The 21,731-nt window shown below is 32.9% G+C and overlaps 4 protein-coding genes across 5 annotated transcripts; 3 read left to right on the top strand and 1 right to left on the bottom strand.

The window, feature by feature from the left end:
- The first annotated feature begins 618 nt into the window (after positions 1 to 618).
- Positions 619 to 2,234, top strand: LOC9301296 (protein DELAY OF GERMINATION 1). Its single transcript, XM_021023539.1, has 2 exons — positions 619 to 1,186; positions 1,608 to 2,234. Exons 1-2 carry the CDS (start codon positions 793 to 795, stop codon positions 2,045 to 2,047), a joined length of 834 nt encoding a protein of 277 aa, XP_020879198.1. The 5' UTR covers positions 619 to 792; the 3' UTR covers positions 2,048 to 2,234.
- Positions 2,235 to 3,378: 1,144 nt separating this feature from the next.
- On the top strand, positions 3,379 to 5,315 carry LOC9299528 (CBL-interacting serine/threonine-protein kinase 20). The gene has a single exon (XM_002863406.2). It carries the CDS (start codon positions 3,886 to 3,888, stop codon positions 5,203 to 5,205), a length of 1,320 nt encoding a protein of 439 aa, XP_002863452.1. The 5' UTR covers positions 3,379 to 3,885; the 3' UTR covers positions 5,206 to 5,315.
- Positions 5,316 to 6,347: 1,032 nt separating this feature from the next.
- On the bottom strand, positions 6,348 to 8,294 carry LOC9299529 (CBL-interacting serine/threonine-protein kinase 19). Its single transcript, XM_002865176.2, has one exon. It carries the CDS (start codon positions 7,993 to 7,995, stop codon positions 6,544 to 6,546), a length of 1,452 nt encoding a protein of 483 aa, XP_002865222.1. The 5' UTR covers positions 7,996 to 8,294; the 3' UTR covers positions 6,348 to 6,543.
- A 7,168-nt stretch (positions 8,295 to 15,462) lies between these two features.
- On the top strand, positions 15,463 to 19,028 carry LOC9301297 (probable LRR receptor-like serine/threonine-protein kinase At2g24230). 2 transcript variants are annotated; one of them, XM_021011769.1, is made up of 2 exons: positions 15,463 to 17,106; positions 17,826 to 19,028. In XM_021011769.1, exons 1-2 carry the CDS (start codon positions 15,726 to 15,728, stop codon positions 17,915 to 17,917), a joined length of 1,473 nt encoding a protein of 490 aa, XP_020867428.1. In that variant the 5' UTR covers positions 15,463 to 15,725; the 3' UTR covers positions 17,918 to 19,028. The 2 variants fall into 2 exon arrangements, with proteins under 2 accessions (XP_020867428.1, XP_020867421.1); XM_021011762.1 differs by having other exon boundaries at positions 18,263 to 19,028.
- Positions 19,029 to 21,731: the final 2,703 nt, after the last annotated feature.

Consider the following 21,731-nt stretch of genomic DNA (forward strand, 5'->3'; position numbering starts at 1 on the left):
TGTGCATGTATACTATTAAATAGGTATTAAAACAGAAATGTAGGATACTGTTTAGATTTTTTATAGAAATCTTAAACTAATTAGATTCCAAGATTTGTTACGTGAGAGTAATTAGGGGGATCACATTAAATAATCGAAATTTTGAAAAGAAAGATGCGAGATTATTGCAAAAGATTAGAGCAAATATTTTTAATCCGGCGAATATATTTAATGTTTTACTTGGAGATGACAGATGAGTAAATAATTTATTGATTTTAATTTTCTTGTTGTAGATATGGTTAGTAGGATTATCGAAAATGTTAAGTTGGTAGTAATTAAATGAGATTTGAGATCTCGGATGAAAATATTTTTCAAAATATAGTCGAGTTAATATTGAGAGATTTGGGGAATAATTGGTTAGTAACTAATTGTTTAAAATATGGATCTTTAATTCAAAACGTGTAATCAATAATAACAACCATTTAATGTTTTTTTTTTTGTGCAAAATTAAAGGAAGATCCGTTTAAAACGATTTCGGGTCAAAAAATAAACAAAAACCCAACCCACCAGTGGCATTCTATTGTAAATACTTATCAACTTCAGAATTTATTTGCTAAAAATCATCCAAAAATGTATATATAGATAGTATTCTTTTTAGAGATAATCATTAATTAGAAATAAAAGATGGTTCGGGTCCATTTAACAACTTTATATAAACTCGACGAGATGGAACCAAAAACACACAAAACACACCAAAAGAAATAAAACCAAATACCAAAATATTCATCACTATATCAAAAAAGGTAAAGAAAAATGAGGTCTTCAACAAAGAACATCGAACAAGCTCAAGAAAGTTGTTATCACGAGTGGATGAGTTTGCAGTCTCAACGCATAAATGAGGTCAAACAACTCTTAGTTCAACGACGATCTCACCGCGATGAAGAACACGATAAGAAGCTCCGTGAGTTAACGGGAAAGATCCTTGGAGATTTCAAAGATTATGCCGGAAAAAGAGCTGATCTTGCTCACCGATGTAGCTCGAACTATTATGCACCGACGTGGAATACTCGTTTAGAGAACGCTCTAATTTGGATGGGTGGTTGTCGACCATCTTCTTTCTTTAGGCTCATTTATGCTTTGTGTGGGTCACAAACTGAGATACGTGTGACTCAGTTTCTCCGCAACATCGACGGCTACGAATCTTCAGGTAGGGTTTTGGACGTTTTCGGTTATTTCGGTTTTAAGAATGGGTTTGTTTGCTAACTAGACACTTTTAGAATAATAATTATGAGGAATTAAAAATAAAATAAAAAGACAATTTTTTGGTTCGGTGCAGCAAATTTTTGGATTGGCGTGGTTTATCCGATTTTTCATATTTTCCAATAAAGAGTTTTGAGAATTTTGAAAAATGAAATTAACATTAGATTGGTTTGGTTTTAATCCGATTTTATGATCATTCCGATTTAACCGAGTTTAAGAATCTAGTATTCGGTTCATTTTTTGTTTCAAACAAAAATGTTTTGTTTTTGTTTTGTTTTTTTTTTTTTTTTGAAATATAAAAATGATGAAAGCAAACTTACTTCGGTTCCGGTGGTTCGGGTTTGGTTCAATTTGGTTTGGTTTGACAGGTGGCGGCGGTGGCGCATCACTTAGCAATCTAAGTGCGGAGCAGCTAGCAAAAATCAATGTGTTACATGTAAAAATTATAGACGAAGAAGAGAAGATGACCAAGAAAGTCTCAAGCCTACAAGAAGACGCGGCGGATATTCCCATCGCCACTGTGGCTTACGAGATGGAGAATATCGGAGAGCCTAACATGGTGGTGGATCAAGCTTTCGACAAGCAAGAAGAAGCTATGGCCGGTTTATTGGCCCAGGCTGATAATCTAAGAGTGGATACTTTAGCAAAGATCGTCGAGATTCTATCGCCGGTACAAGCAGCGGATTTCTTACTCGCCGGGAAAAAGCTTCATCTTTCGATGCATGAGTGGGGAACTACGAGAGATCGTCGCCGTCGTGAATGTATGGTTGACGCCGAAAGCGATACCGGAGGAGAGGAAGAAAACTAGTCGTTATTATATTAGAGATGATCTTAATATTATAGGTACGTGTCATATATAAAATTACATAATAACAAGATTTTTAATCTTGATATTATAAAGTTATATATATGGCATATATTTTAGGGATATATAACCCTTATATGTGTTACTTTTATTTTCTGAAGACTTATGGTAGTAAGGTTGCAATGCGTTATATATGTTGGTTTATATTATAAATAATTAAAATAGGACTTTGTATAAGATAGAGATGGATGTTTTTTTAATGAATGTAAATTTATTGAACAAAAAAGTTTTATTATTTCAGAAATATAGTTTTATATATAATTTTGTCTAAAAAATTATTGTTTGATAAATTTACATTTATAAAATACATTTTGATGTTTTAAATATTTTATTTGTCAAAGATATATTTGAATGCCGACAAAATTAAATTTTTGAATTTTTTTTTTAGAGTTTATTCACGTGACATTTTACGAAATACATATTCGATGCATCATGCATGTGAATAAATGGCCCACGCCCCATGGAGACGACAAATAATGAGAGAGAAAAAGATCTCGTGTCGACAAGTAAGCTAGGACATTTTTATCCAAGCAGTGGATTTTTATATTCTAAATAAGTAGATATTTTCTCTAATTTTATTTTGTATGTTAGGGAATATCCAAAAAGAAAATTGTTGGAGTATCTAATGCCATATAAATAGATGATTAATTAATAAATTGTTGGAAGCAAATAACCACTATTATGAGAATTTAATCTTTATACGTTTCGAAAACTTACATGGCGGTTATATACAGGATCGATCTTACTATTTTTGTGGCTTAAAGCATATTTGGCTTTGAAAAAAAAAAATTTAAAAAATTAAAAAACATCATCCATGGGGACTCGAATATGAGTTGAGCTGAGCCAGTTCATGAGTTGCGAGCTCATTTTGACACCCTACCAAGCTCTATATATCTTAAGATAAGATTCCACCAAATTTGAAGTATTCATAATGGTGAAACAAAAATACATTATAAGATTCCAAGTATTCATAGTGATCAAATTCTTAACTTTAAATCATTAAACCTAACCACTAATCCTCAGCCAATTCATGGTAATATGGTTACATGATTCATCCTGTAAATTGATTTGAGTCTGTTCAGTGCCATTTGATGATCACTAAAAACTAGTTTTTCTACAAATTGGCAAGAGATCAAATCTAATCATTTAAATGAAAATAACACACTAAAACCTTATTAAAACTGTTAAATTTAATCAACCCACTTGGTTGTTTTTTTCTTAGACTCAAATCAAAATAAATTTGATTTAAGCGTCAGAAGTTTATCGAAAGAAAGATATCATTTCGGTGCCCCATGTATTTGCAACTCCAAGATTTAATTATCCTCCACTATTTTCAAATCATGACATTTTATGCAACAATTCTTAGTTTAAATCATCTCAAGATTTATGGACAGGACCGTCATCGAAGTCCACATATATTTGTAATTACAAAGCTATTAAATACACACAAAAAATCTGGGATATTCAATAGTAACAACAACTAGCCTTCACTATATTTAGAAGGCCCACTCGAAGCATCACCACGACCACACAAATCTAAGATCTTTTCCTCTTGTATTTGTTTTTAGCATTACTATTTTAATATAAGCAAGATTTAGACCCAAATAATAATAAAAAAATAATAATAATTGAAATTTAGTCTTTTTCTCCTCTCATGAACATTTCCAGAATTTGAGCTCTGTCTCTTCTAAGCCATGGAAGAAACATTCCAAGACTAAGATAATCAATAGCTCATCCTCGGATTTTTCATAAAGTTCCTTGTTCACCAAAGTGTCAAAACAATGGATAAAAACGGCATCGTTTTGATGCGAAAATACGAATTAGGTCGACTTCTAGGTCAAGGCACTTTTGCAAAAGTGTACCACGCACGCAACATAAAAACAGGAGAAAGCGTAGCGATCAAGGTGATCGACAAACAGAAAGTCGCGAAAGTCGGATTAATCGATCAAATCAAACGAGAAATCTCAGTGATGCGTCTCGTTCGTCACCCGAACGTCGTCTTCCTCCATGAAGTAATGGCGAGCAAAACAAAGATCTATTTCGCTATGGAATACGTTACAGGCGGAGAGCTTTTTGATAAAGTCTCTAAAGGAAAGCTTAAAGAAGACATTGCTCGAAAATATTTCCAGCAATTGATCGGAGCAATCGATTATTGCCATAGCCGCGGAGTTTACCACCGCGATCTCAAACCGGAGAATCTTCTTCTAGACGAAAACGGCGATCTGAAAATATCCGATTTCGGGCTTAGCGCTTTGAGGGAGTCGAAGCAACAAGATGGCTTGCTGCACACGACATGTGGAACACCTGCTTACGTGGCACCTGAAGTGATCGGCAAGAAAGGTTATGATGGAGCGAAAGCCGATGTTTGGTCTTGTGGGGTTGTGTTGTATGTGTTATTAGCTGGATTTCTTCCGTTTCACGAGCAAAATCTTGTCGAAATGTACCGGAAAATCACAAAAGGCGAATTCAAATGCCCAAATTGGTTTCCTCCCGAGGTCAAGAAGTTGTTGTCTCGGATTCTTGACCCTAACCCTAATTCAAGAATCAAGATCGACAAAATCATGGAGAATTCTTGGTTTCAAAAGGGTTTCAAGAAGATCGAAACGCCTAAATCTCCCGATAGTCATCAGATCGACTCACTGATCAGCGATGTCCACGCAGCGTTTTCCGTAAAACCGATGTCTTACAACGCGTTTGACTTAATCTCTTCGCTGTCTCAAGGATTCGATCTCTCGGGTTTGTTTGAGAAAGAAGAGAGATCAGAATCAAAGTTTACAACGAAGAAAGAAGCGAAAGAAATAGTGTCAAAGTTCGAGGAGATAGCATTAAGTAGTGAAAGATTCAATTTGACGAAGAGCAATGTAGGAGTGAAGATGGAAGATAAAAGAGAAGGAAGAAAAGGACAGCTTGCGATTGATGTTGAGATATTTGAAGTGACAAAGAGTTTTCATATGGTAGAGTTTAAGAAAAGTGGAGGTGATACAATGGAGTATAAGCAATTTTGTGATCGTGAGCTTAAGCCTTCTTTGAAAGATATTGTTTGGAAATGGCAAGGAAACAACAACAATAGCAACAATGAGAAGATTGAAGTGATAAATTAAATCTGTTTTTCATCTTAAGATTTTCTTGATTTGGTTGTTTTTCTTTTAATCTCTTTGTAAAATGTGAGATTTATGATAATGGCTGCAATCATCATCACATATCTTGGATTGTTTGTTTGTTTTTTCGGGTCAATAGTTACACAAAGATTTGAAGTAAAGGAAAGTGACAGAAAAAAAAAAAAGATGGATTAACAAATTGTATATGGTTAAAAGGTGCTCTGTGCTCAACTAGAATTTAACATATTTATAATAACAACACAAATTTGAAGTAGCTAATGGTGTGGCAACTGTCTTATAGGAGCCAGATATCAGCGACTAACTCTTCACACCTTTACTCAAAACGGAAGTTTTGATCTGAACTATCTCTTGTTAGACAAATTCTATCAATTTTTTTTTTTTTTTTTTGATATACCCGATCGGCTAATCCGATCAGCTCCGGAGGAAACGCACCGAAGTGCTACCATGTGGACTCGTCGCCAACACCTAGGTGTTGGACTACCACACTGCCTGATCCCGACTAATGCCCGGGGGTATCCAGTTAGCTTGATCCCGAATACCATGTGAATTGCTTGGGTCAAAGTACAAGCCCAGACTTTCCACACAAATGTGAACGATTTTTGTTTGCAGAGTGGATCGAACGTGGGTTAGACCACAGTCGTGTAGGCATATTCTATCAAATTCCAAAGAAATATTGTTTATTAGAGTTTGTGAATTTTACGACATGCTCTTTTCATGGCCAGCTTTTACGACACACTTGGTTTATTTTTTCCGCCTCAAAAGAGAGTACACTTATGTATCTTTATCGATAATCACTAGCTCGTACTTTAAATTCTAAAATCGATTGTTTGGCTTGCAATGCTATACTTTTTTTTTTCTCAAGATGTGTAGTTTTTGTAAACTCTACATGTTCAATTTGAGCTCCTAAACTGTCAGGTTAATTGTAGTTTATCAGTATACAAAAATAATTACCTAAATTTTGTTATAAAGTTATTTTCCCATTCCAACAAATCCCACGATATTTTTCGAAGTAAATTCTGCCATATTTCAAATCTTACTGCTTCGAAATATGGCAGAGATTAAGACCAAACTTCTGCGGAAAAAAGATTATTAAAAAAAAGAAATCAAAATCGCAAACGATCAAATGTGAAATAACAAACATGTTTATTCAATCAGTGTTTTCCCCGTATACACATCAATGATTCATATCTCACCACTCTCTTTAGGTCTAATTCTAATGTCTCTCACACACCATTCAAAGAACAAGAACATTACAATTCGTCAAAATCACATATACTTCACAAATCTAAAACAGATAACATAATTTCATTTTTCATCTTCCTAATCAGTATCAGAAAGTAAATAAGCTGGCAAAGAATGCGAACTAGAAACCGATTCGCCGTTTTCCGAAGACAAATTCTGCAATTTCGGTTTCAATTCTTTATTACAAAACTCATCATACTCCATTTTATCACCTCCTTTCTTCTTAACTTCAACAACAACCAAAGCTGGAGTCAATTCAAATATCTCAGCAGCAATTGACAATGGACCTTTCTTACTTCCTTCTCTTGAACCTTCAAGACTCACTTTACAATCCTTCTTTCGCACCGTAAAACTCACGATTTTCGCGATTTCCTCCAATTTAGATATGATCTGAGCAACAGGAGCACCAGACACAAACCTAGAGCCTTCACGATCATCCTCAAACAAACCCGAAAGATCAAAACCAGGCGAAAACGAAATGAGATCGAAAGCATTCAAACTCGCGGGTCTAGGCATCGAAAACGCCCTTCTCCTCCCATCAAAAGACTCTAAGTCATCCGGTTCAGAAACCGTAGAAGACCTCCCCGAAACCGATTCAATCGATTCGATCTCATCATCATCAACAACATTACAAAGCTGATGATCATCTTCAACATAAAACTTAATATGCTTAAAACCTTTCTTGAACCAATTAGTCTCCATAATCTCCGGCATTGTAAACCGTCTTTCCGGTTTAGTCTCCAACATTCGAATCAACAACCGGTTAATCTCAACCGGAAACCATCTCGGACACCTAAAATCTCCTCTATAAATCTTCTTATACATAGCCATAACATTCCGATCATGAAAAGGTAGAAACCCCGCCATTAACACGAACAAGATCACTCCACAAGACCAAATATCAACTTTAGCTCCGTCGTAGCCTTTCCGAGCAAGAACCTCCGGTGCCACGTAAGCAGGGGTCCCACAAAAAGTATGAAATAACCCATCTTGTCGGATCTGATCTGAAACAGCACTAAGACCAAAATCAGAGACTTTTAGGTTTCCATTTTCGTCTAAAAGAAGATTCTCCGGTTTCAAATCTCGATGATAAACACCACGGAAGTGACAAAACGATACGGCGGAGATCAATTGTTGAAAATATTTACGTGCCATTTCTTCTTTTAACCTTCCTTTAGCTACCTTGTTGAACAATTCACCTCCTTTAACATATTCCATTACGAAATAGATCTTGGACTTCGTAGCCATGACTTCGAATAGCTGAACGATGTTTGGATGACGAACACGACGCAAGATCGAGATCTCGCGTTTGATGTGTGCGATTAAACCAGATTTGAGAACTTTCTCTTTGTCTATTACCTTGATGGCTACGCTTTCTCCAGATTGAGCGTTTCTTGCGAGATAAACTTTAGCAAAGGTTCCATGGCCAAGAAGCCTACCCATTTCATATTTGCCAAGGATCAGAGCTTGTTGATTGCTCTGATCCTGCTTCTTCTTTATCGATTTCACTTTTCTTAACAAATCCGCCATTGAAAGTTTTGATTTTGTGATCAAGATCGTCTTGATCGGAGATCGAATTTTTCAAAAAAGATCAAGTTTTTTGGGTTGATTCTTGAGAGGTTGTAGAAGAAGACGATCTCTCTGACTCTCTCTCTCTCTCTCTCTCTTTTTTTCTCTGTTCTTCTCGTCTTCGTCTATTTGTCTCTGCTCTGTTTTTAGGGTTTTTTTCCAGAAATAGGATTTTTTCTTGTGTATATTTGGAATTATTTCAGAATTGGTATGCAAATAAAATCTCACTTTCGTATTGTACACCGACACATATATATAGCCTATTGGTCAACTGTTTTAGTTTTTTTTTCTTTAATTACTAATACTATGTTAGAGAACTAGGATCGGATCCGCAGTCCACCGCGGGAGAATATTGGTTTACATACGTTGCGTTTAATATTGTGTGTGTTTTTTAGTAGAATGAATCGTGTAGTATACTTATAAATATTCATAATAACGAAATGTAGAGAAAATGTAAAATTGTTTATAAATATACCCATCGTATTAATTATGATTTACAAAATAGAATTTTGTGTTTTAAAATTCTAAAATTAGACGATTCATAGGAATTAGAGCAGTCAAATAGGTCAAAAACCGCGGGTCGAGCCCACATCATCTCACTATGGGGCAGATTTGGGAAAATATATTAAACCCGCAAATAAGCGGGCCACATGGATTAATTCGCAGTGGGTCATAGGTTTAATCGGTTTTCATCCGCAGGTTGGCGGATCAGCCCGCATATTAGTATTTATTGATAAAATTATAACTTATTCAACATGTGGTAATTTAAACAAACTTTTAATAGTATTTTGATTTATTTATTTATATTAGTAGTATTATAAATTTTGGTTACTTTAAAATTATTTAAACAAAATTCATGGACAATCCCGCAAATCCGCATACATTCGCGGGACGGGTTTGTATTTCATATATGCTACCCGCGGGTCGTGCGGACCGACTAACCACAAGTCAAAATATTTTTTGTCTATCGCAAAACGAACTTAACGGGACGAATCAACTCGCTTTGACAGTTCTAATGGCAATATTATTTAGTCATACAATAAAATGAAGTTTGGACATAGTAATAATAGAATATGTATCTTATTTGTTAGATGAGAGATTGAAAGATGAAGTATAATGATTACAAATTAATTATTATTTTTCATGATTCACAAAATTTAATAAATACTTATCATCTTGTTGAATAATTCTAAAATCATATTCAAGAAATCTTTATAAATTGAAAATTAAACTTCTTTGGTAAGCTATAGGTATGAAAATATCATAATTTCGATTTAATCTAATTAAATTAAAATTAGTTACATGGATTTCATATCTATTTAATTTACACGACCAAAATAAAAATATCTATTTAATTTACACGACCAAAATAAAAATATCAATTTAATTTATAAAACAGATGGGTTATTTGTGAAAAAATTTCTAGAAATCTTTAGAAGCAAGTAAATATCTTTCAATTAATGATAATTGGCTAAAATGAGCGAAATTAATGACAAAAACGTTGATTGTTATGGAATTAGTCCCAAAAATATATGAACAAATTTATTATACGTAATTAATGTATAATATTGTTTGGAATATGCTTTTATTATTAGTTACCATAAGTACAATCAGATTTTATTTGATTTCCATAAATATTTGATTTTATTTCGATTTTTCATTATCAATTCGAATTTATATTCCAAAAAAATTTCAAAGATCCGATTTCAGAATTTCGAGTCAATTTTCTAATTTTAACCCGATCCATTTTCATTTGTACTTCTCTTTTAATAGTATAGAGATTTTCTAAAACAGTTTGATGATACAAGAAAAGTAAATTTTTATTCAAATAGAAAAGTAACAACGATTTTTTTTAACATATATATAGAAATAATGGAAATGGGATATAAGTAAAAAATAAAATGTTTTGTCTTGGACTCGTAACTAGAGAATTTCCAAGCATCAAGACTCGAATCTAAGACATTGAAACGCAGAGTCTATCTGAAGAGTAAAAAACGAAAATGATCACATCTTGGCATTATAGAATATTCAATTACAAATCGTAAATGTCATTATCATTGTAATGGTTTTTTCTAAGTTTCTACCTTGTACGTGTTTTGCCTACGCATTTTCTCAAAAACGAATCAACAGCTGTGAATAATTTATAACCATTAGATGCATGATATTGTACGGTGTAGATCATTCGATAATACTCAATTAAGAAATTATATAGTTTTAAAATCTTACACCACAAATAAAGAAGTGGCTAATTATATTAGACTATTAGTAGACAAGTACTTAATTAATTCTAACACATGACTAATTCCAAAATTGAAGTATCACCTAATTAAATCATAAGAAAACTCAACACTGATGATATATTGTACTATATAACTTCTTTCAGATTTTCATGTTTTTGAAATATAATTTCATCGATTACATATCATTCACAATATATTGCATAAAATAAAACGATAAAAAAAAATTAAGATAACAAATAATTTATTTTTTCACTCCCACAATCATCTATCGTAGTTTTTTGGTGTTTATTTGAGAGTTGAGATTACTAGTCAGCTCAATATACAAGTCGTATTAATTGTTTTTAATTAGAAAACCAAAATATAAGTCAACGTAACATAATGGTCGGTCAATATTTAAATAAAAGCAAAAATGAAAAGTTTCCACTTGTCGTGAATTCGAACTTATTGCTGTATTTGATATATAACCCAACCCAACTAACAAATCTTATTAATATTATTAAGAGTGTTACAAATATTTAAATCTAAGGTTTTTTATAGCGTACATTTTGATAATAACGTGCACGTATCAGGCCACACTTGTAGTTTGGTGAATTAACCTCTTTTGACAGGTGTGATTCGTGTGAAATAGAGCAATAAGTTCATTTCTTTTGGAAAAATTTAGTCATGTTTATTTTCTTTATTGAGAATTTGAGATCTTTTAAAATTAGTCAACAAAAAAAAAATCTTGTAAACTTTTCTCTTTTGAGACTAGGCTTGCCCCAACAAAAAGAGAGAGATTTAGGTCAATATATAATCATGGACCAGAACATTGGGCTGGATTTTAACTTTATTATGGGCCTGAAAGTCCAAAATGAATGAATTCGGCCTAAATATTGTCTCTGTCTAAAACAATTTATCTATTGCAGAATTGTGATTTTTGCTCTATAGAAATTTAAAATATACATCGATTCAAAACTTGATTGATTTTACAAGCTGATATAACTCTTATCAAATCATAGTTGCGCCATTGTAAAACATACATATACCGATCAGTTTAAATTTTGATTATCACACAGAGGCAACACTGATACAATCTATCAAATCATAAGCTCCAGTCAAAGATCCAGTCAGTAACATAAGAATAACCCAATAACATTAAACTAGAACAAAGAGATCGCACATACACATATAAGCAAGCACATGGACCAACCATGTTGGTGGGGTGAGTGGTTAAAATGATAAAATAAAGAATGTGGATTAACTTTTAGGTTTGGTTGCTCAAGGAGAATGTGAATGTGTTAGATACTTTGTGGAATATTAGTTGGCATTCTATGGATCTTTTTGTCTTGGGATTTAGTGGATTTGTTTGGAATTTCCCAAGGTCATTCTTTCTTCATTTTTTAATTAGTTGTTATGACAAGGTATTTTTAACATAAAAACCATTTTGCAGCACATTACTTTCACAATAATTACGTGTTGCTAGACTTAAATATATACACCGTGATGTTCTAATTGTGAAGAAGATGAGACTCCGACTAAGCGTTTTTAGGAAGTTCAGTGACTTACTACTGGAAAACAAAAATTGGATGGATCTGAAATAAAACCTTTTGTATATAAGTGAATTAAATTTTGGGAATTTTTTAATCCTACCATCATGACAAGAACAAATGGCCACACCAAGTACATATATCATCAATCTTATTAAAAACATTTTGTTGCAATATGTAAAAGAGGAGCAAATTACTTGCTCTTATTTAATGGGTAGTGTTGGCTGAATTCAATGTTTAGTCATCATGAAATTTATGTAATTAATACATAAATGTCCTGAGGTAATCTAGACTTTTGTTTTAGGAGATCTAATACCAAAAGATCTTATTTTTTGGTCAACACCAATGTCATAACACAATGAAATAAACAGGAATATGGGGGTTATATAGTATATGTTTTTCTTAGACAGCTACAAGCACAATCGAACCACATGCATTTGGATATACATTTTGACTAGAACTCTTAAAAGTTTAAGAAATTTTAACTAAAGAATTATGTAATTATGAATTTTCAATTTTTAGTGGTGAAGAATTTTTCCGGTTGGTATCAATCATGCAAGTCCTCCAATCTACAAATTTTATTATTAGTTTTTTTTTTTTGGTTTGTAAACGGTTTAAGTCGCTAAACTTTAACATTTTTAAAACCTAGTTTTTTTTTTTTTTTTTTTTTTTTTGCATATTTTGGATATTTGATTAAGTTTTAAACTTCTAGGTTATATATCAAAAAACAATAAATAATGTCTTGATAAAATATGCTTCCACAGAATCCGGTCCAACCGATCTCCTTGGTGCATGTACCATATATTTATATACGGACGTATGTCCATTAAAACATTAAACTATAGTCTTTTCTCCGGCGGACATTTTCTTTAAGTCATAAAATTTGCAATGTTTTATTAAAACTTTACAATTAGTAAAGTGTTAATATGGTAGTAAAGTCTTAATATGTTTGAATCTTTCAAAATAGTAACACACTAACACCAAAAATAGTATAATATTCATATCATTCAACGCAAATTTGAATTTGTGTGGTTTCTCATTAGAATGTTTTGGACAGCGATATATACTCTACACAATTATCAATATAATCAAGCTTTACTTAGCTAATTTAATAAAAATGTTAGTCCTCTTGAAATAAGTTAAATGTAAATTCAGACTATACATACTGCGAATCATGGACACATGGATATGTGTATATTGTTTACGGCCCATTTGAAAACTTGGGGGATCCTACCTGTAGGACACCCTCTCCCCAGGAATTAGTCTTACGAATTTACCCTGAATTATCAAAAAAAAAAAAAAGTTAAATGTAAATTTTGATACTTTAATAACCGAAATGTTAGATCAAAACAGAGACTCGGATAAAAATCTTGTTATTCAAAAAGTAATTGTTTTGTTTTATTCAACTGCACCATTATTTACTTTTCAACCAAACCCATCAACAAATAACCGATAGTAATAAATATAAACATTTATTACAAGACATGAGTAAATTTCTTAAAACACGTTTTTTGTTTTAAAATTTAAAGATAGTGAGGATATGCAAAATTACACCTGGGATACAACACCGAATGACATTAGATAATTAAATGGATTTTGTTAAAAGATAGGGTCCACGTTTCTATTTCGCATCATCTGCATCAAACTACCACACAAAGTCATCGCACCAACCATACCTCTTTGCTTACTTCACTTGAGTTTCAAACCCATAAACAACAACAGACTATACATACTGCGAATCAAAATATAATTTTCATTTTTATAGTAATGTTTTTTTTTTTTTTGACATATTTGGATCGACAAAACCCGATCCATACTCAAATCCTACTACGCGAGGTAACGCGAGTTAGTGGAGCTCGAGTCGAACTCCGGTCGGAAGGCAGAGTCAAATGGACTTAACCACTTGACTAAAGACACATTCCCATAATTTTATATATATGCAACGATTTGCATATATATTGACAACGTTGATTATTTGATTATTGCACTTTAATATCACATGCGAACCTATAATAGACTCATATTGTAAAAAATTATAGACAATAAATATTCAATAATTAATAGATATAATAATTAATATTTATAGTGCTATACTATTCTTTCCTTGTTTATGTTTCCTGTATATAAACAGTGTTTTCACGTCCGACCCGGACCGCCCGGTCCGACCGGTTAACCTACGATCCGAGCACTTTTCCGGTTTGGGTTTAGTGCTAATATCCACCAATTTCAAAACCGGAAAAATCCACAAAAACCCGCCATTAACCCGCGACCCAGTGAACCGGTTGAACCGGCTGGGTATGAGTTTTGAAAATATCATTTGATTTTGGAATAAAATATAGATTTTTAGACTCTATTTAGTTATTTAAAATAAAAATTTTAGTTCTTAAACTCATTTTGTTTTAGATTTTGATAAAACTTTACAGTACCGTCTAAAGAAAATGAATGTAATGGTGAAAGAAATAATCAAGATTAGTTGTTTTGAATTCGCGATGTTTTATTAGTTTATTTCTGTTATTGGCTATTTTCTACTATTTTAATATTTGGTACGGTTTTAGACTTTTACTTGGATTTAATTTTTTTTTTAATTTGAATCACTTTAGTATTATTGTTAGACTTCATATTTTGTAAATATAGTATAAATATTTTTATTTTTATATTTATAAAAACTATATAATTTCTATAAATATTAAATATATTAAATAAATTTTAATCAATTGACTCGTGGTCGAACCCAGTTGATCCAATGATCCAGTGACCCAGAAGATAATCCGGTTCAATGTCTGGGTCGGGTTTAAAAACAGTGTATATAAATGACAATCTAGTAGTCAAATTCCACTGTAAAATCAAATTCCACATAATGCACCGATTTTCATTTTCAAACTAATGGACAATTACATAGTAGTATAATGACTGATGCATGTCTTTCGTATTATTACACTAAATTCAGTTATTGCCTATCCTTTTTTGAAGTATACAGATTTGTCCATGATTGGAAAAAAAAAATGAATTCCATGATTTCTCTTTTGATTTATAGGATACCAATCATGTACTTATCATCATTATCTTTACAAGGTACTTTTTTCTTTGCCTCTCTTTTCTTTTGAAAAAAGTGAAAGGTAAAAATAAAAGTTTTTAAGGAAAAATAGTTTATCAATAATCCGAATCACTAAAATTATTTGATTCACTAAGTATATATAATCTAAATATATACACATTTCTTTGTTGAAGAAATCAATTTCAATTTACCACAAAGTAAAATTAATTCAATGATTCAAAATAATTAAAATTGTTTATTTCCTACATGAAGTTTAGTTTAACTTTCGCTTTTCCAAAAGAAAAAGAAAAAGTACCTTATAAAGATAATGATGATAATAAACACTTGATTACAGAATCCTATAAATCTATAATCCAAAAGATAAATGATTCAATTCAACTTTTTATAAACAGATAATGTTCATGCAAAATTTTGAGATAATTATTTGGGAATGGTTTTTATAAATGTAGAATTTCACCGTTTTTATAATACATTTTAACGTATAGTTACTACATAAATCGATTGTTAATAGCTAAAATTTACTATTACCACACAATAATTTTCTTTTATTTTTGAAAAAAACTTATTTAACTAATTAAAAATATTTTTTGTCAGTTGCATAATATTATTTGCCATCATTCCACTGATTAATTTATTATCGAACTAGTTTATAACATTTTGACTTTTACTTTTTGCATCATAATCCACGTCATCGTTAGCATATTATCAACCATATGTATCTCTCTATCTCTCTTCTCTGATAAACCTCACCAGCTCCTCTCAAATACTGCAACTACTAAACCCTCTCTCTCTCTCTCTCTCTCTCTTTCTCTCTCTTCACCATTTCTTTATTTTCCATGGAAAAACAATCATCAACAACAAACTAAAAACATGTTTCTAAAGTTGTTTCTTCTCTTGTCTTTGGTCTCCTTCTCACACTCAGACTCTTCCACAGTTTCTTGTCCTAACGGCACAGACTTCCGTCAATTAACCAGAGTTTTCCGTTACGTCTCCGGTTTCAACTCTTCTTGGTTCTCCTCTAACTGCTCCGCCGTCATCACTCACGTCGTTCTTCCGTCGAGAAACTTAAACGGCACCGTTTCTTGGAACCCTTTACGTAATCTCACGAGCTTACGTGTTCTTGATCTCTCCAACAACTCTCTCGATGGTTCTCTTCCCACTTGGCTCTGGTCTAAACCAGGTCTTGTCTCTGTTAATCTCTCCCGGAATCGGTTTGGTGGCTCTATACGAGTGATTCCGTTTAACGGTTCGGTTTTGTCTTCGGTTAAGGAGTTGAATCTCTCGTTCAATCGGTTTACCAACGCGGTAAACCTAACCGGGTTTACTAACCTCACATCTCTCGACCTTTCGCATAACAATCTCGGTGTTTTGCCTCTTGGTTTGGGTTTTCTCTCCGGTTTACGCCACCTTGATCTCTCCAGATGTAAAATCAATGGCAGTATTAAACCAATTTCCGGTTTAAAGTCATTGAACTACTTGGATATGTCGGAGAACTCAATGAACGGTTCGTTCCCGGTTGATTTTCCGAATTTAAACCATCTCCAGTTCTTGAATTTATCTGCAAACCGGTTTTCCGGTTCGGTCGGATTTGACAAATACCGAAAATTCGGCAAATCGGCTTTCTTACACGGTGGCGATTTCGTCTTCAACGATTCCAAAATCCCTAACCACCACCGTCTCCACCATCTCACTCACCGGAGTCCTCCACCGCCGTCGCGTCATCGAACCGTCAAAACGCATCGTTTAAAACACACTCCTTTGGTGATTGGTTTATCGTCTTCGTTAGGAGCTTTGATAATCCTAATCTTCGCGGTGGCTATAATTTTAATCCGCCGGAGAATGAAATCAGCGAGGACGAAATCGAGATGGGCGATTTCGAATCCTACACCGTTAGATTTCAAAATGGAGAAATCTGGACCGTTCGAATTCGGAACGGAGTCAGGTTCGTCGTGGGTCGCCGATATAAAAGAACCAACGGCGGCTCCGGTTGTGCTGGCATCTAAGCCGTTGATGAATCTGACTTTCAAGGATCTGATTGTTGCCACGTCACATTTCGGAACGGAGTCTGTTATATCTGACGGCACTTGTGGTCCACTTTACCGTGCCGTTTTGCCCGGAGATCTCCACGTGGCGATCAAAGTTCTTGAGAGAATCAGAGACGTTGATCAAAACGACGCCGTTACTGCGTTTGAAGCTTTAACTCGGCTTAAACATCCAAATCTTTTGAGTCTCTCCGGTTATTGCATCGCAGGTACTTAACTAATCTTTCCGAATATTTTTAATTTCTTTTTAATTATGACCTAAAGTTTTGAAATCGACTTTAAAGGACATGCTTATGTAGCAAATATATTTTGATGCTATATATAACTTTCGATAATATGTAACGGAACAAAGTATTTCCGTTTTTAACCAAGTTACTAAACGAAGTATAAACGCTAAAAATCTCATAAACTAAGTATATTTCAAGCAAAAAATTAGAAAATAGGTTAACTTTTTCTTTTTGTAAACAAAAGATAACAAAATCATGTAATTTTTTCGCCAATTATAATTAGTGAAGTAAGCTAATTTAGAACCAAAAATATTAAGGATTTGACTTTTTTTACTTTTTCTGTAGAACATTTTTTGGGGTTGGAATTTAAATCAATAAAATATGAAGGCGTAGACGTCATTTAATGAATTTTTGTCTCTACTTTCACGGGTTTTTGGATAAACACATTAATGAGGCATTAAATGCTGAACGGTGTCGTATTCAATAGTAGTATCTTCGTATGCGTTGTTGTACAGACGAAAGAAGTCAGTTCTGTGATGATACGTCACGTAAAAAAAATCTATATGTTTTTTGTGCCATGATTACTAGATTTTATGATTTTTTGTGATCTTAACGTAAAAATGTATAATTATTCCAAAAAGTTTCTCAGAGAAAATAAAGTAATGTGTGTGTGATAGATTCTTACAATGACTTGTTTTTAGGGTTGTTTCATTTGGTGTTTTTGTTAGTGGACGACTGGGACGACTTTAAAAAATGTGCAGACAAGTCACATCCTTTGCTTTGGGACTCGTAGAGATTATATTTAGCTTGTCGGGTTTCTATAATCTTTTTCCTTTACGTATATGCTAAATATGTTTTCTTTCTGACCTTATTTACCATGTTCACCACAATATGTTTTGCAGTATTAACTCTGTTTTAAATGGTGAATTTAAAATTTAATACTTAAGAACAAGTTTAGCATCAGTTTATTAATTTAAGTATTTTAACCAAGATTTACATTTTATTGAATTTAATTGTCATGGTGAATTAGGGAAATGCAATATTAATTTTCATACGTAATTTAAAACATTTTTGTGAAAAAAATCAGCATTATATTTATTTGTTCCTAACTAATATTGTGGTTTATCATTAATTTTAGGAAAAGAGAAGCTTATATTATATGAATTTATGGCTAATGGAGATCTTCACCGATGGCTACACGAGCTCCCGGCAGGAGAAACCAACGTGGAAGATTGGAGTGCCGATACATGGGAAAGTCACGTCGGAGACTCATCGCCTGAGAAAACAAACTGGCTAATACGTCACCGTATAGCCATTGGAGTTGCACGTGGTTTAGCCTATCTTCATCACGTTGGTACTACTCATGGACATTTGGTCGCTACCAACATCCTCCTAACCGAAACCCTAGAGCCGCGAATCTCTGATTTTGGTATAAACAACATTTCGAAAACCGGAGATGATACTAATAACAACAATGTAGAATTCGATGTGTATAGTTTCGGGGTGATTTTATTTGAGCTATTAACCGGGAAGCAAGGGAGGGATGAGAATGTTAAATCAGTTCGACGGTTGGTTAAGGAGAGAAGAGGAGAGGAAGCTCTTGACTCGAGATTGCGGTTAGCGGTTGGAGAATCGGTTAATGAGATGGTCGAGAGTCTTCGGGTTGGTTACTTTTGCACGGCGGAGACGCCGGGGAAGCGACCAACAATGCAACAAGTCTTGGGTCTTCTTAAAGACATACGTACGGTTTCACGTTGAGTTAGGAAGAAAAAAAGTTGGCTTTAGATAAATCATGTGAGTATTAGATTCGGGTGTTGTTGATTTGCGGTGTGTGAGATATATGCACTTTTGTCAAGGTATTTTGTAATTTGTTTATCTAAAATTACAGAAAGTTATTTTCAAAATTGACAAAATTTTGTTAACCAATGCAATTGTAAAAAAAAAAACTTAATTTAAAATCTACTTCTTTTTACTACAAGTGACGAAAAGTCCTAATAATCACTAACACGAGATCTTGATTATTGGTTTGACACTCTGAATTAAATTAACTGGCAAAGGACTAGAGTTTGGCATTGATATTTGATACGTTAGTTGTAATCTCAATGAAATTAGAGTTTAACATTGACACGTCAGTCATATATAGTCCGAATTAAATCAGGGTTTGACAATGACTTATAAAAAATGAGGTCAGAAGCCAAAAGAAGAGCAAAAGTTAGAAGCCAAAAAAAAAAAAAAATGAGGTCATGAAACGTTAAGCATTTTAACAAACCACTAACGATATCATCGCCATTGCTTAAAGATATTGATGGTATCACTTAAAAGTTATCGAAAGAAGTATCTTAATCTTGGATTCAATAACTAACATTTACTGAAGTATATATATGTCATCGATTTGTCCAGACATTTCTATTCATTGATTTTTTTTTCTCGACCCGTACTACATCATGTGATAGAATCACAGAATAATGAGGAAAAAATGTTAAATGAGGGAAGACAAAACAAAGTGGGTAAGGTGGAAAAGTATTGGTAAGATAATGCTGAGAAGCTGGTGAGAGCTTATTGGTTTTTTTTGTTTGTTTTTTCTACGATGCATAACCTTATTTTAGTCCAAGTATTATATTCGGATTCTAGCGAATAAGACTCACTTGACAATAAGATGTAGTTTTTTTCTTTTCTTTTTTTGGTCTGAATCTTTTCTATTATATTATATAATTGAGATATATAAGGTGAAATACATTTTTAATATATAAAACTCGCCAAAATTAAACCCTAAATAGAGAAGCAAATAAAAATATCGAAGTTCCACAGAAAATAAAGCAAAAAACCATGATTAACGACAAAATCTCTTAAGAAAACTTGCCAACTAAACTCCCCAAAATTAAAATGATCAAAGCTAATCGCTTATAACAACCCGATCAGCGAAACAATATTACCTTCCAACCAAAGCGAACCTAGATTTCTATTGTGGCAAGAAAGACCGACAAAGAGTTTAGGTCTTCATATTTCTTCCGAAAGCAACAATGTCAAACTCAATGACTTTAAACGGCTCTATAGAAACCTTTGAACTGACCAAACTTCGATTAGATTTTGAATGCTGAGACAAAGAAGCTAAACCAATCTATAATCTGGATGATACCATACTCATAAAAACATAGCGGATCTAGTTTTGTTTATTTTGGTTTAAATTAAGGGATTATTACTGAATTGGGCATTTATTGGGCCAAAAATTTTAGATAAGGGATTATTTACCTGGGCTTCAGTTTTAGGTATTTCTGGACTACACGAAATTACGCATTTACCCTTTTCTTCTACATCTCTTCATCCTCCTCTTCCCGAGCACAACCCACGTTTCTTTCCCAAAACCATAACCCTTTTTTCTGACGACAACCATCATCTCTTTTCCCAAACACAACCATCTTTTCAATTAATCAAGGGTTGAATAAAGAAAACTAAACCCTAGATAATATAGACTAAACCCAAGGGTAAATGCGTAATCGTCGGAGAGAGGTTTTCATGACCGGAAATGCTATTTCTCCATTCATCTTCAATTCCAGCAATTCAACTTCATCTCCATCTTCTATATTCTTTGGAGATCATTCTCTTTTGCCTAACTGAATTGAAATTTGATTGAATTTAAAGTTTAGATTGTTGTTTCTTTGAGTTAGGTTGTTGCAGTTTTGAAGGGTAAAATCGTCATTCTATGATAAAAGTAATGCCTAAAACGTGAGTCCCGACGATCTGTCCCAAATCTATAATTTTTGCTGAAATAAAGCCCAATCCGGTAATTCATTCTTAAATTAAACAAAAAATCATTTAAAAATGTATGTGACATGAGTGTTCTATTATTGTGTTCTATTATAATTGCAATTTAAATACTTTTGACATAATTTGTTGTCAGTGTAAAATTAATATGATATATACCGGTAATAATACTAGTACACTACAAACTATTACGTTAAACACTTCAATCAAAATACTATATATTATACTCCCTTGATATTTATGCCTCTATACTCTCTTGGCTGCCTTCATTTTGTTTTGTCTGATCCATATTTTTTTTTTCTCATTTTTCTCTTTGTTTTGTTATGAATTCCACTTTATTCCGCTTTCAAACTTTTTATTTATATATTAATTTTCTTTTAAAAATCATATTTCGATGTTGATATTATTCTTCTTATATTCACCAAAAAGAGAAAACAAAGTAACTTAATCCTTAGCACTTTCGTCACGTCTATATCTTCACATCCTTTCATTCTCTTCTTGAGTTTTTTTCTTTTTCACTTTTCTTTCTTTCTTTGGTTAAAATTTGTCACTGTTTTATATAATAAACAAAACATTTATTTGATCTCTCCACCTTTTTAGTTTTACTGGCTATTTCTAACATTCAAAAACACTTTAATATCTGCAAGAAAATAATATTTCTGAAGCATTTTTACAAGTTGACAAAACCATTGTTAGGATATCTATACCAAGTAAGATGTTTATGAGCCTACTACGTGAATACTGTTCTAAAGTTTCATGGGCCTTATTGGGCTTTAAGTCGTATAAAACCTTTACTTGGAGATTTGATCGCAATATAGTCCGTTGGAGAATACTCTTACTTAACT

The sequence above is a fragment of the Arabidopsis lyrata genome (assembly GCF_000004255.2).
Source record: "Arabidopsis lyrata subsp. lyrata unplaced genomic scaffold ARALYscaffold_8, whole genome shotgun sequence".
Classification (NCBI taxonomy): domain Eukaryota; kingdom Viridiplantae; phylum Streptophyta; class Magnoliopsida; order Brassicales; family Brassicaceae; genus Arabidopsis; species Arabidopsis lyrata.

Coding starts and splice junctions, on each gene's coding strand:
- LOC9301296 (XM_021023539.1), top strand. CDS start 793: ATGAGGTCTTCAACAAAGAACATCGAACAAGCTCAAGAAAGTTGTTAT. Junction 1,187..1,607: donor CGACGGCTACGAATCTTCAG/GTAGGGTTTTGG, acceptor TTGGTTTGACAG/GTGGCGGCGGTGGCGCATCA.
- LOC9299528 (XM_002863406.2), top strand. CDS start 3,886: ATGGATAAAAACGGCATCGTTTTGATGCGAAAATACGAATTAGGTCGA.
- LOC9299529 (XM_002865176.2), bottom strand. CDS start 7,995: ATGGCGGATTTGTTAAGAAAAGTGAAATCGATAAAGAAGAAGCAGGAT.
- LOC9301297 (XM_021011762.1), top strand. CDS start 15,726: ATGTTTCTAAAGTTGTTTCTTCTCTTGTCTTTGGTCTCCTTCTCACAC. Junction 17,107..18,262: donor CTCCGGTTATTGCATCGCAG/GTACTTAACTAA, acceptor CATTAATTTTAG/GAAAAGAGAAGCTTATATTA.